The sequence below is a fragment of the Phragmites australis genome, chromosome 7 (assembly GCF_958298935.1).
Source record: "Phragmites australis chromosome 7, lpPhrAust1.1, whole genome shotgun sequence".
Taxonomy (NCBI): Eukaryota; Viridiplantae; Streptophyta; class Magnoliopsida; order Poales; family Poaceae; genus Phragmites; species Phragmites australis.
The window spans coordinates 37,839,417-37,857,930 of NC_084927.1; the positions used below are offsets into that span (position 1 = coordinate 37,839,417).

The 18,514-nt window shown below is 45.1% G+C and overlaps 2 protein-coding genes and 1 pseudogene across 2 annotated transcripts; 2 read left to right on the forward strand and 1 right to left on the reverse strand.

Annotated features, from left to right (window-relative positions):
• The first annotated feature begins 354 nt into the window (after positions 1 to 354).
• Positions 355 to 5,120, forward strand: LOC133925263 (dolichyl-diphosphooligosaccharide--protein glycosyltransferase subunit STT3B-like). The gene is made up of 6 exons (XM_062371168.1): positions 355 to 1,382; positions 1,997 to 2,530; positions 3,035 to 3,489; positions 3,615 to 3,737; positions 4,450 to 4,509; positions 4,649 to 5,120. The coding sequence occupies exons 1-6, from the start codon at positions 522 to 524 to the stop codon at positions 4,776 to 4,778; spliced, it is 2,163 nt and encodes a 720-aa protein (XP_062227152.1). The 5' UTR covers positions 355 to 521; the 3' UTR covers positions 4,779 to 5,120.
• Positions 5,121 to 6,521: 1,401 nt separating this feature from the next.
• Positions 6,522 to 8,381, reverse strand: LOC133925264 (chaperone protein dnaJ C76, chloroplastic). Its single transcript, XM_062371169.1, has 3 exons — positions 7,642 to 8,381; positions 7,380 to 7,563; positions 6,522 to 7,296 (listed from the first exon to the last, which is right to left on the reverse strand). Exons 1-3 carry the CDS (start codon positions 8,268 to 8,270, stop codon positions 6,649 to 6,651), a joined length of 1,461 nt encoding a protein of 486 aa, XP_062227153.1. The 5' UTR covers positions 8,271 to 8,381; the 3' UTR covers positions 6,522 to 6,648.
• Positions 8,382 to 15,029: 6,648 nt separating this feature from the next.
• Positions 15,030 to 18,130, forward strand: LOC133923713 (endoglucanase 13-like; annotated as a pseudogene).
• The last annotated feature ends 384 nt before the right edge of the window (positions 18,131 to 18,514 follow it).

Genomic DNA, 18,514 nt, shown 5'->3' on the forward strand with positions numbered 1-18,514 from the left:
CTACAGAGTGGTTGGTGTGTTTTCAAAATGCTCAAGATGTTCCAATTAATCTGTATCGTGAGAATCTGTATAAAATTAGTGCACAAATACATGTTGTTTCCGCATCATGCAAAAGTCTATGTCTGACTTGTGGGGCCATCCCTGCAGCCACTGGATCACCTGATCTTATCATTTCCTCAATACCTCAACGCACGCCAGTACGCCACGCCGTCAGCTCCCACGTGTCTACACTGCCCTTCCCAGCCAATGGCCTGCGCCGATACTAGTGGGACCCACTGCGACCCTCCACGTCAGACAATTGCTGTCCCACCTGTCAGAATATTTCTCCTCCATAGTCCGAACGGATATCCACCAACCTGCCTCGGCGTCGCCTCCGCTCGGACTCGCCACACTCGTCTAGTCGTCTTCCCCGATCTCCCAGATCCAAACCAAACCAACTCCACACTAAACCCCCCAACGCCGCGCAGTCGCGCACGCATGAAACCCTAGTGACCCATACAGATCTCCGCGTCCGGATCGCCATGGCGACCACCGCGCTGGACTCCCTCCCGGCGCCGCTCCGGTCGCTCCGTCTCAAGACGAAGCAGCAAGAGCTGCTGCTCCGCGTCTCGGCGCTGGCGCTCATCTACGTGCTCGCCTTCGCCGTCCGCCTCTTCTCCGTCCTCCGCTACGAGTCCATGATCCACGAGTTCGACCCCTACTTCAATTACCGCACCACCCTCTTCCTCACCGAGCACGGCTACGCCGAGTTCTGGAACTGGTTCGACTTCGAGAGCTGGTACCCGCTTGGCCGCGTCGTGGGTGGTACCCTCTTCCCGGGACTCATGGTCACCGCGGCGCTGCTCTACCGCCTCCTCCGCGCGCTCTCCCTCGCCGTCCACATCCGCGAGGTCTGCGTCCTCACCGCGCCCTTCTTCGCGGCCAACACCACGCTCGTCGCGTACGCCTTCGGCCGCGAGATCTGGGACTCCGGGGCGGGTCTCATCGCCGCCGCGCTCATCGCCATCTGCCCGGGGTACATCTCACGCTCCGTCGCAGGGTCGTATGACAACGAGGGCGTCGCCATCTTCGCGCTGCTGCTCACCTTCTACCTCTTCGTGCGCGCCGTCAACACGGGCTCGCTCGCCTGGGCGCTTGCCTCCGCGTTCGGCTACTTCTACATGGTGTCGGCGTGGGGAGGGTACGTGTTCATTATCAATCTCGTCCCGCTCTACGTGCTTGTGCTGCTCGTCACAGGGAGGTACTCGCAGAGGCTCTACGTAGCCTACAATTGCATGTACGTGCTTGGGATGCTACTTGCGATGCAGATCCGGTTCGTCGGATTCCAGCATGTACAGTCTGGGGAGCACATGGCCGCCATGGGAGTCTTCTTCCTGCTTCAGGTAGTTTCTCATTCAGATTTTATTATGGTCTGGAGTGAAGCAATCTGAGAACTGAGACCAAACGAACACCCTTTTGAAGACTAAGTGATCTAAGTAGATAGGTAAAAACACCGGAATGATTAGATAGCTGGCATATTGGAATAGTCAAACTTGACTTAAAAGGGTGAGTTCAAATTAAATGCCATCTTAGCTGCTTAGGTTCTTTACATCATTGAACTGACTGTGGCATACATCAGGATTCACTGACTTGGGGAAAATGCATTCAGAATACTGAAGTGTCTCTCAACATTATCAGATACTACTACCATTTTATTCATCTTAAGATAGTGTTGTTGCTTATCCTTATTTTATTTACCATACTAAACTGTCGATTCTATATCTGGTTAATAAAGGTGATACTGGCGATATGTGATTATTGAATATGCCATCCATCTCACTAGTGTTGTGATGTTTCTTGCCTATCTTTATTCAACGTTAGTGAAAGTTTAGATGCCATGTTGGACTGTCATTAAGGTTTTCTTCCTTATTATCTATTGTAGTTAAAGGTCTTCCTGTACTTTCTTTAGATACAGCATGGATACAGGAGAGCTAAAATAAACCCTTTCCTTTTCCAGGTTTCCTTCTTCTTGGGCTGGGTGAAATACATGCTAAATGATGCCAGGCTATTCAAGTCATTCCTTCGAATTACCCTTACATGTGTGATTACTGTTGGCACCCTGGCTCTTGGAATTGGTACTGCGTCTGGTTACATCTCCCCTTGGACAGGACGGTTTTACTCCCTGCTTGATCCGACATATGCGAAGGACCATATACCAATCATCGCGTCTGTTTCTGAGCATCAGCCGACAGCATGGTCTTCTTTCATGTTTGATTTCCACATCCTTCTTTTCCTGTTCCCCGCAGGTCTCTATTTCTGTTTCAAGCGCCTGTCAGATGCAACGATATTTATCGTTATGTACGGCCTCACGAGTATGTACTTTGCTGGTGTGATGGTTCGGTTAATTCTTGTTGCAGCACCAGCTGTTTGCCTTATTAGTGCTATTGCTGCATCTGCTACAATAAAAAACCTGACCACTTTGATCCGGACAAAAAGCAAAAGTCCACATACGGCTTCTGGAAAAACAACTGGCTCAAAGGCAGCTGCAAAGGTATTTTTTATCTTTTATTTTCTTCTACTTACTTGCTCTTTAAGCTATTCTACTTCTGTAATTCAGTGGCAAAGCTAGAATAAGTAAGTTCATTATAAGATTGAAGTAAAACACATCCACTCAGATCTAAATCAGGTTGTCCTTGACTGCATGTACATTTCCCATTGACATTTTACCTCCTTTATAAAAAAATATGGAAAGCTATAACTCCTAATCTGGCATACCAGTAAAACTGATGGATCTCAAAGGGTCACTGGTTTCCCAGTTTTTCTGGCTATAGCGCTCCTGAAGAAATGTGGTGCTTCCCTGCCGTTTTAAGGCGGGTTTGTACTTTATTTAGGAGTTACAAGGCTGATGAGATTTTTTTTGGTGTAAAAATGTTTACTCCTATTCTTTCCACAATTCATTTCCAATTTTTTTTCAATGTCAACTGCTGAAGAATTTTGTGTTTCGAAATTTGTTTTAACTCCACTCTTTAACTGACTTGGGCTCTTGTGTAAACAGGGAGCAGTTGATCAATCTTTGCCATTCCAACATAATGCAGCAATTGCTCTTCTTTTGGGTGCATTTTATTTGCTCAGTAGGTATGCCATACACTGCACTTGGGTGACATCTGAGGCCTACTCTTCTCCGTCTATAGTTTTGGCCGCAAGGGGTCATAATGGTGGAAGAGTCATCTTTGATGATTATCGTGAGGCATACTATTGGCTTCGTCAGAACACTCCTCCTGACGCTAAGATTATGTCTTGGTGGGACTATGGATACCAAATTACAGCCATGGGTAACAGAACTGTTATTGTTGATAACAACACATGGAATAACACACACATAGCTACTGTTGGACGTGCAATGTCATCTTATGAAGATGAAGCATATGAGATCATGCAGTCATTGAATGTGAACTACGTGCTTGTTGTATTTGGAGGTGTCACTGGGTATTCTTCAGATGACATTAATAAGTAAGTTCATCTACTTAATCATGAGTCAGCTTTAAATGCCTTTGATTTAATGTGTTAACTGAACTGCAAACCAATATTACTCTTTGTCCTGTGGGGAACAGTTTATCTTAGCTGCTCTTTTCCAGGTTCTTATGGATGGTACGTATTGGTGGAGGTGTTTTTCCTGTAATCAAAGAGCCTGATTACCTTGTTAACGGGGAGTATCGTGTTGACAAGGGGGCAGCACCAAAAATGTTGAATTGCCTAATGTAAGTTCTTTATACATTTACTAGCTAAGGACTTTTCTCTGTAATACTGTTTCATTCATTGCTTCATTTTGTGCCAAACTTTTCTGTGAAACTGAAAAGAAGTTTACCACGTGAAGCCTCTCTCGCTCTCCCTCCCTCCCTCCCTTTCTGAAACTGCCAAGCGAAACGTTTTTTTATGAGACAAAGTTCTGATGAATTTGAATAAAATTTTATCGTTTGAAACAATTTGCTTGGTAAATTTTACTACATATAGTGCTTGTTCTCATTCCTGCTCAGTCAAAATTAGCTGATGCTTTTCATGAATATATACAACTTTACTGAGGTGCTTTATTCGTACATCATTCGATCCTGGTGTCAAGCTTTTACAACTGACTGCCAAAGTTAATGGGAAGAGCTACCATTTCAATGTTTCAATATAAGGAAAATATGTTTGATCTGATATCTGTAGTAGATGCACGAGTTTGGTTTGTGTTAAAGGTATGCTAGTCCACCTTCAGTCGTTGAAATGGAATGTTTGAGTTTTCCTGCCCATACCTGTATGATTGTTAGATTTGTTCAAGAATAATAGTTTGTGAAAGCTGCCTTTTTAGCTATTCCAATTTCATACCTCTGAAAATACTCAATTTGTCATGCTGTCAGTTGTTTTTCTAAATCTGTGCTACTGTTATCCATTGTTGTTTTTCTGTGCTTTATCTCGTCCCCTGTTTGGCAGGTACAAGCTTTGCTACTACCGATTTGGAGAACTTACGACAGAATATGGAAAACCTCCAGGGTATGAGCCAAGTTCAGAGTATTGACCATTCTTATAGCTTTGCATATTGATGAGAGGATTATTTTTCAGATGACTAGATACATTATAGCTACTAAAGGATATGAGCGTTGTACTCATGTTCTGACTTTTTGCAATGCAGATATGATCGAGTACGAGGAGTAGAGATTGGTAACAAAGACATAAAGCTTGAGTACTTGGAAGAGGCATTTACAACTTCAAACTGGATAGTGCGCATTTACAAGGTCAAACCGCCGAAGAACAGGTCCTGAGGTTGCGTGACTGTTGAAGTGTTTGGAGCTATTACCTCAGACTAGTACAGTATTGTAAAAAATCTGAGAGGCTACAGGAAACAGGGTGGTTGTTTTGATATTTGTATCAGCTGCCCCTCAACCATGGGCACTGCTTTGGTGAGACTGACTGTAGTAGCCCATAGTGTCAGTTCAGTTCAAAGTCAAGAATATCCATCTTTTCTCTCATCATTCGGTTTAGGTGTGATCGGTGTCATTCAGAACAACCAGCAGGTGACAACAGCGATTACTTTTTGATTGTTAAGCATGTCATGACAGAACTTCAAAAGTTTTTGTAGGCACAATGGCTTATTTGAGTAGTAACTTGTGATCGTCTTTGATCAATATTTCAAGGCAATGAAAATTTTCGGCACTAAACACAAAAGATAAACAACTGTTGGTTCTGTTCTCCTCTGTATGTGTTTAATCATCCCATGCAGGTGCAGAGGGCGGTTTTTTTATGCTGCTAGTCTTTATATACTTGAAATTCTGAAGGCTACAAATGAATATATACTGTACTTTGTAGAACCATCTGCTAATATTATGCAAGGCTGCAAGTAACAACCCGCCATGCCAGTTTTTTTAGCTGAAGATAATACTTGTCAGGTGACTACGCTTGTATCAACTGTCAATTCTATACAGGCATGCTAATTATATATGCTGAAATTTTATTTGTGGACTATCCTGTCCTTACTCTGTAAGGACCGGTGAAGCCAGAAGAGAGATTCATAAAAACTATTCAGTCTCCCATCAACAAGATAAATCTAAATTAATTTTTATTTAAATGTGTTTTAGTTCATTTATTATAGTTAATCTATCATAACAAAGTTTTACATTTTAGATTCCAATGCAAAAAGTAAATGAGACAATAAATAAGTGTGGAATATAAATAAGATAAGAACGTAAGCTTAGTATTGGTACGGAGATTTCCCAATTAGTTCTCACCACCGGTTCACGTTGGAGCCTTGTCGCAGGGGTCAAGCATTTAGCAAATATAACTTTATGGTCCTTACCGTTACAGCTCTCGCACACTTATGGGTCTTCTACTAGGTGCATTTGAACGCTCTTCGTTGTCTCCGCTAAGATGGTGTTTCGTTACTCCGGCACGGGTTACTTTTCTCACTCACCGTATGGTACGGTTCTTCTAGAAAATTCTGTTGCCTCTTATCTATCCACCATCATTTTTACAATTATTTTAGATCCAATCATTTTTAGACACCCCTAAAATGGATAGAATTTTTGCATAAACCCCTTAAATATATCGTGATCCAACTTTTTAAAGAAAACCCCCTAATTTCCCTTCCCGTCCGTAGTGGCGAATGGACTTCCGCTCCTAGTGTCAGTTTGCCCATACCCCTAGCGTCGGTTCAAAGTCGCCATACCACTTCTTCGACTGAAGATGTTGTACTTCTCTTTTTTAAGTAAATTTTACAAGCTTATAATTATTTATATCATTATAATGCAAAGCTACTATTTCTAACATCTATTTTATAAAACTATAACTATTTAGATTTTAGTAAAATTATAATTTTTTAGTTTGATCCTATCCGTTAGTCACATATTACTACTCGTTTTTCTTATTATATTAAAAATATGTAATTGATAGGTGAGATCTGACTAAAAATTATAGTTTTAGGTTACTAATAGCATAAGTAATAGATTTGTGAAATTTATTTATTTTACCAAGAGGACGAGCACTGCCTTTTCATTTAAGGAGAGAAAATCCAAAGTTTTTGTTCATATATACTCATATATAGAATTGTCAACTGCCGATTGCATCGGCTGACGATTCTATATACTCAAATTTTCATCTTTAGACTATCCTATATATACACCAATTCCACATGCACCTTCATTTCCAGATGTTCTCTTCCTTTCTTCCAAGAACTTGAATCAAGCCAGCAATGGCCGCGCCGATGATGAACCAAGTTAGCCCGGCCAACATGACCTTCAGTTCGAAGCTGTTCACGACTCCGAGAGCAACAGCGCCGCCAACATGCTCTTGAATGGAGCCGCCTCCGGTCATCTCCTCGCCGTTGTAACCCACAATCCCAGCCGAGATGATCCCCAGCAACAACGGCGCCGTCAGGTCGATGCTTATACTCTCCCTCCCGGCGCCAGCGATAGCTATACCGCGCGCTCTTCGCCTGCCGTTGAGGCCTTGGGGAGCGGCAATTCCCCTCTGGTGAATGCTCGGTGGAGAAGCTGAAGACGGCAGGTTCAGCTGCGGAGTCCAGTAGTCATCGCGACGGGTGTGCACCGCTGTTGCGGCAGTTGCGCCTTCTGCTTTGCGCCGGGCGGCGGCAGCTTCTTGGAGCCTGTCCGTCACGGGGTCAGCGGTTCGAGAAGTCGTCGGCGGCGGCGGCAGGAGGCGAGAAGCGAGGACGGTGACGGCCGGGGCCAACGCCGGAGCTCCGAATGGCCGCCAGTACCACCAGTTTGACATGGACCTGACGGCGTGAACTGCTGATGTTCTTGACTGCCGTACTGTCTCTGACTCCTGCGTGCGGCATTCAGATAACAGACGGATTAATTAAGCGCCACTTTTATTTCAGGTAATATGTTTGCTGGCTGTCTGATCACCTGGGATTCTCTTGTTGCAGATTTCTGCTTCATCTCCTGGAATCTTTTCTGGAACTTGTTGACCTCGGCGAAGATGTCGGGTGCGCGAGCTCCCGCGGCGTTGCCTTCGGAGACGCGGACTCTGCCGCGCGGCTGCTTGGACATCAAGAACTCGAGAGCCGCCAGGTCCGACCTCTCAACCATCCTGAACACGCAGAGATCAATCAGAATCAGATCATGGACATGGAGAATTATGGCGTTGAAGATTTGGGGTGCGTGTTACGAGATGCAGTCGACGGGGCACGTCTGGATGGCGTCGAGGATCTTGTCCTCGCCGTCGGCCCACTGCGCCACGACGCGCGCGCGGCCGTAGACGGACTCGATGGCGAACGTCCTGCTGGCGTGGAGCGCGCACTTGAGGCACCCGACGCAGCGCACCTCGTCCACGAACACCGCCCGCCGCTCGGCCTCCCCGCCGAGCCACGACGAGTAGAGCGGCCGCCCAGTGTACCCGGCGAACTCGGACCGCCGTGCCTGCTCCTGGTCGTAGGCGAGGCGCGAGGCCGGGTCGGAGAGCAGCGCGTAGACCTCGTTGAGGACGATGGCCATGTCGTGGCCCTCGGCGGCGCCGGCCACGTCCGGGTGGCACCGCTTCTGCAGCGTTCGGTAGGCCGCCTTGATCTCCGACTGGGGCGATGAAGGCTCCACGCCCAGCAGCTCGTACAGGTCGTAGTCCGACACCCACGACCCGCGGACGCTCCCCGGCCGGTAGCCTTCGTTGCCACCGTTGGTGTTGCTGCCGGATGCGTCGGCTCGGCACCTGTGGCGACTGCTAGCTCGCCGTGTGGTGGTGAACGGCAGCCTTGGGTTGGCGGGGGAGACCGAGACGGTGTTTAGGAGCAGCGCTGGCATGGTTGCTTGAGGGTGATTTGCGTTGCTCGCCAGGCGATCCCTGAACGGTGGGAGCTTCCAATGGCAGGGGATGGGGAGCTGGGAAGGGAGCAAGCGACAAGTAGCGAGTTCAGTCCGGGAGCGACCGGTCGATGGTAACAACCTCACGGGAGATTTTTTCTTCGAGAGGACGCAATACTATACTCTCTAAATTAGATTACTTTTAGCTCTTCCAAATAATTCTGTTTTATTTATCCTTATAGAACTTCGAGTTGATATTTGACCTTTTTTCCTAGACTATTTTTACTGTTGTGCTAGTTTTCATGTAAAATCTTCCATCAATAAGTGTTTGATCAAATCCATTTTAGAAAAATGAAAATCCTATGGAAGAGAAGCAAATGAAACCCAAGGACACCTACTCATTAGTAATATAGACTAAAGAGTTCTATTGCTACCTTCTTTCTCCTTCTTTGCTTACATATTTAATCTTTGAGAGAAAGGTAGTAAGCAACCATCCATCATAGACACCAACAAAAATAGATATCATCCTAGCATGAAGAAAGTCTTTTTCCACATCTATCTGAATAAGCTCCGAAATGAACAAAGACATCTCGGTCTGAAGAAAGTACTAGCAATATAACCCTATAATTTAGCTCTAAATTTATATTTTAGCGCTCTCAAATGTGAAATTTCCATACATTAGTTTGCCGCCATATTGTTCCTTGGTCTTTCAGCGCTGGACGACTGGGCCTCATTAATACATGCTGTGCTTTTCCTATAATTTAGCTCTAAATTTATATTTTAGCGCTCTCAAATGTGAAATTTCCATACATTAGTTTGCCGCCATATTGTTCCTTGGTCTTTCACCGCTGGATGGCTGAACCTTATTAATACATGCTGTGCTTTTCCTTGGTCTTGTAGTGTTGGACCTAAATTTACAGTTATGGAGGGCATATGAGTCAATTCCAACTGCTCCTTAATTCGTGTGCAAACACCTAAAAGGACAAATAAATTAGAACAGAGGGAGTATTTGCACTCGAGGTGTAGTCTACCGTATGTCTAAATAAGAGTGAGAAACATAATCTTATATAGTATAGGTTAGGGTTGGACGAAAAGTTCGAAGCTCATGAGCTAGTTCAGCTCGTGTCTACTTTAACTCCGTTTGTTCCAAAATTTAACAAGCAAAGTCAGAATTTTAGCCGAGCAGCTCGCGAACATAATGAGCTGGGGCCATCGTTTGCATCATATCCCTCTTTTTCACTGTGGTCACAGTTTACTTATTGATCATCTTCATCTTCGATGGAGAGGCTTCTCGCAAGATTACTTAACTTTCTATTGGTCAACTCCTCGTTACGATGCAGCTATTATCTTTTTTCTTCTGCAATTGATCATTCCTTCTGGCTTTACATGTATAGACGGATATGTGAGGAATGTTGTTTCATATTTTTTAAGGAATATTTTGTTCCAGTAGCAGAACATATATAAGTGGATCTGTCTGCTGTTGTGCTGCATATGTGTTTGAAAAACTTTCAAAAGATATTCAGTTTATAGCAATTATACCTCTGATTAAACCATACAAAGAAATACTATACTTGTAGATGTTATTGTTATTGTTGTATGATTTTATCGATACATTTCATCGATATCATTGTTATTATTGTATGATACTTTTAGCTGCTCCTTTAAAAAAAATAACGAGCTGCTCGTGAATCAAACGAGTCGAGCCGAGCTGTCTTTTCTACTCATTATATTAAACGAGCCAAGCCCAAAGGAGTCAAGATGGCTCGTTATCCTGCCCTAATATAGTTACATATTTTGATTACTAAATACACTCACATATGTATATACTATTCCTCTTAAATTTAAAGTAAATTTCAAAACTACACTATAATCATTAAAACTATATTTTTCTCTCATATTTCACAAAATTATATTTATTTCCATCACTTCATCATAAAACTATATTTCTTTTGGTTTAAATATCAAAGAATTACACCTTTTCTCTCTTATTTTACAAAACCACATTTACTTTACATCATTTTATCACAAAACTACACTTATGCTACTGTAAACATATCTGAGAAGATGAGTTCACTCGTCATACTTACAGACTTCAACCCTCACCAATCGCTAAAGTGACATAATACGTCATGTCATAATTACTTGCCAAGTTAGCAGATCTTACGTGATCTTTAGACTCATTCTTTTGGAAGTTACTGATCTAACACGAGTTGAATTTCTAGGTACGAAAAATTAGCACCGGTGAGGGTTAGCGTGGTACCATTTAGCTACCCAAATGACGAGGGCTAAGTCTGTAAGTATGACACGTGTGTATATCTTATCAGATCTGTTCATAATAACAGAAGTATAGTTTTATGATTAAGTGATGTAAAATAAGTGTGGTTTTATAAATTAGAGAAAAAAAAATAAAGTTTTGTGATAGTTACATGAAAAATGTAGTTTTATGATAAATAGATATAAATTAAATATGATTTTATAAAATATGATAAAAATATAGTTTTACGATAGTTTTAACATCGTAGTGTTGTTTACGAAATTTACTCTAAAATTTAGTTTAAAAAAAATATGAACTCACGTGTCAAGTTGGAGCCTCGAACCCGTGACCCTATCGCCCTAAACAACTGAGCTCACGGGAGATATTTTGGCGTGCTATTGTGCACTTTTTCGCCTTATTTTTCCCTCGCTTTCTGTCCACGTATGTACAGTGCATCGGAGATATTTTGAAGAGACGGGCAACGTGGGCACTTGGCGTACTTAAGCTTACTGGGCAACTATTACCCAACATTAAGGAAAGCAACTGTAGCTTTGGACTGGAGCGAGAAAACACCATCGAGCTTACTTTTCTTTCGGATCATCTGCTATTCATTATAAGCATTATCTGACGACGATGCTTGCAAACCGGAATCGGCTCATGTGAAGTACATGCACATCACTACAGGTATATCCAATCCACCCACTCGTGTGTGTGACGAGAAAGTAGCCGCGACGGCGAGTTCGACCAACCTCTCACCTCGCCCGCGGCAAGCGGGATAAGGAGGAGCACATCCTCGAAGCCCGAAGGCCAAAGGTATTGTTGTAGAATGTAATGAACAGTAGTGAGTATAATATGAGATTAAATTATTAAGGATATGTTTGGTTAGTTGAATTAAGTTGAATAGGATGTGATTATTTTAGATGAGATAAAATTGGATGGGATTGTCCTGAATGAAGTCGAACAAGCTGTTTGATTGTATGTAAATGCATTTGATTAGTTGTATAAAATAAGATAATTTGATATAAAATTCTGTTTATTTGTTTGAATAGTTTGATGTTGGCTGGACTGTATAGTATGATAAAAATATAATATTATAAAAGAACTTACTTTTTTCATCACATAATCTAGAGCTAAAAATAATTTTAAAAATTAGTCTATCAAATAAGAAGAATATTAGTAATTTTTTTTAGATTTTTGAAAATTTATTTAAGTCCTAATAATTGTTTGAAATTGTAAAAGTAGTCTTTTTAGAATTTTAGTTTAATCTCCACGTAGGTTTTTAGTAAATCCATTTAAAATAGATTCTATATAAAAAATATATAAATTTTTTAGGATTTTTATAGTAACGGAAGACCGATTAACTGATTTTCGGATGGTACTGTTCACACGTGATGAGTCCGTACTGGATGGCGTGGTGCGGTAGATTTCTGCGTACCAGCTAGTTTAGTGTATCTCAGCCGAATATACCTGAAATCTGGACGGCGTGGTCTTCCTTCGGTTCGAGCATCCAAACACCGGGATGAGCCGTCGTTCGGGACGCTGTACAGGTATGGCCTCATCGAGGCATCCAAACACTGCCTAAATCTCATTGATAAAAAAAGTGTTACAGTTAATGATCAAATTCCTAACTGCAATTAGCAGTTATTGTTGTTCCTTGAGAGGGGTGTCTCCCTAACGACAAATTCCTAACTAAGGCAGCTCGGATCGATCTCGAAAATCCACTATCTCAGAACATGGCGTTGGTTTCCGGACCTGGTGGTGGAAATCAGTCTGCAGCTGACTTTTCTTGTGCTAACACTTCATCGAGTGGATTTGCTTTGTCTTCCTTGATTTCTGTCACAGGGGAGCAGGTGGACGCGCTGGATCATGAGGATCTTACGCTGATTGTGAAGAAGTTTAGCCGCTTCTACAACAATCGTCGAGACCAGAGGAGGGGTGGTTCTTATGCCTGCTTTGAGTGTGATGACACTATCTACTTCAAGGCGGACTGCCCTAAGCTTAAGAATAGGAAGGACGGTAACCACGACTACAACAAGTATAAAAAGAAGAACAAGAATCTCTTCTTTAAGAAGAACCGCGATAAGATGGCCAATAAGGCGACCAAGGCGGCTTATAGGGCGTTCGTGCCGGCTCTCAGCGATATCGACATCTCTTCTAGTGAGGAGGAGAGCTCGAAGGAGGATGAATCACAAGCAAAAAACAAGAAAAAGATCAAAGACTTCACCGGCCTTTGCTTCATAGCGGACGACAACGACGACGACAACGACCCCGACCTGGATCCTTCCGAGGTATTACCTTCCTACAACTAGCTTTTCATCCAAGTTGATATCTTGAATGATACTTTCATTAGCCAGAAAAGATTACTTAAGAAAGTTGTGCATGGGTTGAATGATCTTATACCTAATATGAGTCTATCTTTCCTGAACTTGCATTACTTAGGTCTAGGTCCAATGTTAAGGAGTGTAAAAGTTGTCTGATTATCATATTTGAACTTACCGAGCTTTGTAATGCGCATGCTCAAATCGCCAATCGGCTTGAGAGTGTCGAGAAAAAGCTCCTTGAAGATGAGTTTAGGTCTACTCTCTTAAGTGCCTGTAAGAATTGTCATTTTCTTGCAAAGAATGTTGAACTAAAAGATAAATGCTTGAAGTAGCTAGAGTCTAGATTAGAGAGTGCTGGGAGTTCTAAGGATGTGCAGTCAAATTATTTTACCTGAACTATCTTTTAGGACAAACTTAGCTGGGTTAGATGGTTGGTTGTTTTTCTTTCGCCGTAGGGGAGATGAACGGTGTGCATGAGAGTGAAGCACATGTACCGTCTCTCTGTTGGTGTACATGAACATTTTACTCGTTTCCACTCACGAGTCCTTAACGTTTTTCAGTCTTTTTCTAGAGTTGTTGCCTGATGTAGATTTTATCATAACTCATATGATTTTGATCCATGTGTAAGAGACTTTAAATCTCAACGCTTTGGTGGTCAGGGGAGGAGGAGCGCTAGTGTTGGATGAGCAGGGGTGTAGTCACAGTTGGACGAGGAGGGCAGCTCACCCTAGCGAGAGGAGAAAGGAAGATAACGGCGAGGGGATTTGGATGCCATTGATTTCTAATCCTATGGCACAGTGGTAAGACGGGTCAAAAACGTGAAACGAGATAGTGGTAAAATAGTGATCCGGGAGGAAGCGATGGCATGTTTGGAAACCAAGTTGAAAGTAGTAGTGAGAATTACGCTCGGTTGGCAACGGTGGCTGGTGGCCACTACCTTCACCTGTGTTCCACGTCTGGTTTAAAGTATGGGTGATGTGCGTCCTCATTTATACCTTAAAAAAAGGTTGAAAATAGTAAACTGAGGCAATTTTGCCTTCTTTTTGAAGTGAGGCATCTGATGAAGATAATCTAATTAATAATTATGGAAATCGACTTATGCTTGAGAAAACCAAACAACCTATGGATATCAAAAGTTCTTAAGTTGCATAATGCACAACACTTACAACAATTAATCAAACACTAGTTGACTTAACTTAAGGTATGTTTAGTTCACGACTAAATTTGTCACGTCTAATGTTAGATAAGTGTGTCTTGCTATATGATATATGGATCAAAGGCTAACAAAATGTGGTTTGCTACAGTTATAACATCAACCAAATAGCTACCTAAAAATCTATGATATAACTAAATTTAAACGTGACAAATTTAGACTCGAACCAAATAGACTTTAGTTTGTTTCCAATAACAAAGATTGAGAACGGCATGGTGCGGTGCCACATCCTCTGACCATGTAGCTTATCTACGGTTTGACCTTTCACGTTAAGAAATATCTCAACATGATCGCCCACACCAGGTCGGCCATTCGTGGATCACAGGCTCACAATAACACCAATCGAATTATTATAGGAAAATTATCACCATACTATTCTCTCATACTTTGTCAAAATACTATTGAACTGTCTCAATAACATATAAAATCTGATCTCATATGTTATATAAACACTAATAGTATTTTAGCAAGATGTAAATCTTCATAATAATATGAGGACAATTTTCCCTATTATATATTACACCTGAGTAACATTGACTCTTGCTAATGACATATCGCAACTGACACACTGCAAGTTGATGGCTAACTCACAATCCCCAAAAATTTCACCACTAGATTATGTATTTTCTGTTACATTTTTAAATAATGAAAATACAACTTTCTACCTTTTTACATTCAACAAGACTCGAATTTGGAGGGTCTAGATATTAACATCCACATTATCAGTTAACTGAGCTGGCTCGGTTGCTATATTTTGTGCTACATGACTTTGCAAAACCATTGATGTCCATGTTCCCCGAGACGTGCATGGCTCAAACACAGGCACAGGCTCAACCCCCTCTCTCCGCCTACGTGCTAGGCACCACGCACGTACGCCCACCATGTCACGGCCGCCCACTCCTCCCCATTGAGACATTATAAAACTCGTGTCCGCCGTGCCGGCTCTCCAGCCACTGCAGTGCATTCGACGACGAGGACGACGTACGGCGTTACCCGAGGTCGAGCCATGGCGCGGTTGATGATCCAGACGTCGGCCACCTTGCTGGTAGCCTCACTCCTCCTCGCGGCGGCCGAGGCGTCGTCGTTCGACTACGCCGGCGCGTTCGACAAGTGCCTGCAGTTCTTCGAGGCGCAGCGGTCGGGCAAGCTCCCCGCTGAGCGCCGCGTCCAGTGGCGCGGCGACTCCGCCCTCACCGACGGCTTCTCCCAGGGGGTATGCATGGCCGGCCCGAATCGATCGGAGGATCCCGTTTCGGCAGACGTATAAATTGCGAACATTTTGGCGTGTGCACAGGTGGATTTGGTGGGCGGGTACTACGACTCGGGCGACCACGTCAAGTTCGGGTTCCCCATGGCGTACGCGGTGACCATGCTGTCGTGGGGGGTGCTCGAGTTCGAGAAGGAGATGGTCGCCGCCAACAACCTCAACCGCGCCCTCGACGCCGTCCGCTGGGGCACCAACTACTTCATCAAGGCCCACACCGAGCCCAACGGCCTCTGGGTCCAGGCACGCCCCTCTTGCTGCTCTACATCACAGGCAGCTCAAGAATCACATTGGGTGTCCTCTCTGGCTCTCTGCTGCAGGTGGGTGACGGGGACAGCGATCACCTGTGCTGGGAGCGCGCGGAGAACATGACGACGCCGAGGACGGCGTTCAAGATCGACAGGAACCACCCGGGATCCGAGGTCGCCGGCGAGACGGCGGCCGCGCTGGCCGCGGCTGCCAAGGCCTTCAAGCCGTACGACTCCATGTACGCTGACCTTCTCCTCCTGCACGCCAAGCAGGTAACTGTGCATACGCGAGTCTGGTACATTGTACCGTACATCGATGCATCAGGAACTGAACTGTCGTTTTCGGTGCATTTTCAGCTCTTCACATTCGCCGATACGTTCAGAGGAAGATACGATGATTCCCTGCAGAGTGCCAAGAAGTTCTATCCTTCTGCTTCTGGTTACCAGGTAACTGGGCAATGAAACGATTAAAATCGTGGTCGATTTGAATACTCCCGTATTGCGGACGGTCGGTGGACGTGTATCTTCTGACTTTGCTTACAAAGTCACCGAAAAGCACAGTAATATGAGTTTGCTAAACAATATTCTGCTATTATTACTGTACCACTTTACTGTAGCAAAATACGGTAACGATTTTACTGTTTATAAAGTTACTGTAGTAGTTAATATGGCACGTCCATCTAAATCTACCAGTTCAAAAAATTTAATATTATGATACTGTTTATCCTCTAATTTTACTGAAACAAAATCAGAGCATACGGTTCCGAACCTGGTAATAAGACTTTAAAAGAAGTGAAACACCGTGGCCTCTGTCCCACTCGTGGCCTCCAAGGCCGTACAAGTTGGGAAACACCGTTAAAAAAAGAAAAAAGAACTCCTATATTAAAGTGCGCAGCTTTGAGGCGGTACACTTTATCTATCACGCGACCATTGATCGATTTGGGGGTGCTGGCAACTGACAACGATTAATCAGGACGAGCTGCTCTGGGCGGCGGCGTGGCTGTACGAGGCGACCGGCGACGAGGACTACCTCCAGTACATCTCCCAGAACGCCGAGGCCTTCGGCGGAACCGGCTGGGCCGTCCTCGAGTTCTCCTGGGACAACAAGTACGCCGGCCTCCAGGTCCTCCTCTCCAAGGTACGAACGCTCAAACTCACGGCGGGACAGTGACCACTCCGGCCAGCCAAACCAACAGCTTCGTGGACGTGCATCAGGTGCTCTTCGAGGGCGGCAGCGCCGGCTACGCCGACACGCTGAAGCAGTACCATGCCAAGGCCGAGTTCTTCCTCTGCGCCTGCCTCCAGAAGAACAACGGCCACAACATCAAGATGACACCAGGTGGTCTCCTGTACGTGGACGACTGGAACAACATGCAGTACGTCAGCTCCTCCACCTTCCTCCTCACCGTCTACGCCGACTACCTCGCCGTGTCCCACGGCACGCTCAAGTGCCCCGACGGCGAGGTCAAGCCCGCCGAGATCCTCAAGTTCGCCAAGTCGCAGGTGGACTACATCCTTGGCAAGAATCCCAAGGGCATGAGCTACATGGTGGGCTACGGCGGCGACTTCCCGACGCACGTGCACCACCGCGGCGCGTCCATCCCGTCCATCCACGCCATGAAGTCGACGGTCGGGTGCATGGACGGCTTTGACAAGTACTACAACAGCAAGGGCGCCGACCCCAACGTCCTCCACGGTGCCATCGTCGGCGGCCCCGACGGCAACGACGGCTTCGTCGACGACCGCTGCAACTACCAGAGCGCCGAGAGCCCACGCTCGTCGGGAACGCGCCCATCTGCGGCGTCTTCGCCCGCCTCGCCTCCGAACCAGCCGACGCCGCCTCTGGTGCGTAACAAGATCATTCTTCCACAATTCAGACACGAGTTTGTGACATCATTCGTTCAGTCGCCGAACAACGAACTACGTGTTTATCATTGCAATTGCAGATCACAGCCCGGCTTACTCGCCGCCACATGACTCATCGCCATCAAAGGGTAAGGGCTTAAAGTTAGTTACATGTGCGATCAAATGAGGATCTCCATCTTCGAAACTGATTGCATCTTACTTCGTTCCGTGTGTCAGGTTCTCCATTGGAGTTCGTGCACACCGTGAGCAACTCGTGGAGCACGAACGGTGTGGAGTACTACCGGCACGTCGTGACGGCCAAGAACACATGCGGGCACGCCATCACGTACCTGAAGATGCACATCAAGGAGCTGTCCGGCCCCATCTACGGCTTGTCCGCCACGCACGAGAAGGACACATACGAGTTCCCGGCGTGGCTCACGAGGCTCGGCGCCGGCGAGCAGCTCACTATCGTGTACATCCAGGGCGGCCCCGCGGCCAAGATCTCCGTGGTAAACTACAAGACTGCCTGAGAATGATACAGGCTGCCTGCCGGCGTTTTGCTTTGCACGTCCCCGTTTTCTTTTTCAATTTTGCGACCATTTTACATCTTTTTGTTTATGTGCGTGTCCCTGTCTATGAGATTGGAAATGATTAGGTACAACATTGTGAGATGCGTTCAGTTTTATGTATCAACACATCTTTCTTTTCTTTTCTTTTTTTGGAGAGACAGCAATACTTGCATCCATGGTTTCCTTGCGATTTGTTAAGCAAGTCTCGAGCGTGATGCCGTCATTCATTCAGGGCGTGTTCGGTTCCTCGTTTCCGGCCATGCACGCACGAGCCGAGGCTGCTTCCGCCGTATTCCGCCGTATAGCGCGTGATTGGTTGCTCGCTTCCGCTACACGACCTCGCACCCACCCATGCAGTCGCATGCGCCGAAGCAGGTCCGCGGGAGAAGCTGAGAACGACCTTCGCTCGCGATGCAGGATGGAGGATGCGAGACTGTAGCAGTACTGTAGCGTCCGGTCCCACTCGTCAGCCACAGTAAAATCAACCTGTATCCACTCATACAGTCTCAAATTCAGCCTACCAAACA

Bases quoted from the DNA above. Each gene is read 5' to 3' on its own strand.
- LOC133925263 (XM_062371168.1), top strand. From the start codon at position 522: ATGGCGACCACCGCGCTGGACTCCCTCCCGGCGCCGCTCCGGTCGCTC. The intron at 1,383-1,996 runs GTAGTTTCTCAT...TTCCTTTTCCAG, and splicing joins GAGTCTTCTTCCTGCTTCAG to GTTTCCTTCTTCTTGGGCTG. The intron at 3,738-4,449 runs GTAAGTTCTTTA...CCTGTTTGGCAG, and splicing joins AAAATGTTGAATTGCCTAAT to GTACAAGCTTTGCTACTACC.
- LOC133925264 (XM_062371169.1), bottom strand. From the start codon at position 8,270: ATGCCAGCGCTGCTCCTAAACACCGTCTCGGTCTCCCCCGCCAACCCA. The intron at 7,564-7,641 runs GTAACACGCACC...CTGCGTGTTCAG, and splicing joins TGCCCCGTCGACTGCATCTC to GATGGTTGAGAGGTCGGACC. The intron at 7,297-7,379 runs GTGATCAGACAG...TGCCGCACGCAG, and splicing joins CTGCAACAAGAGAATCCCAG to GAGTCAGAGACAGTACGGCA.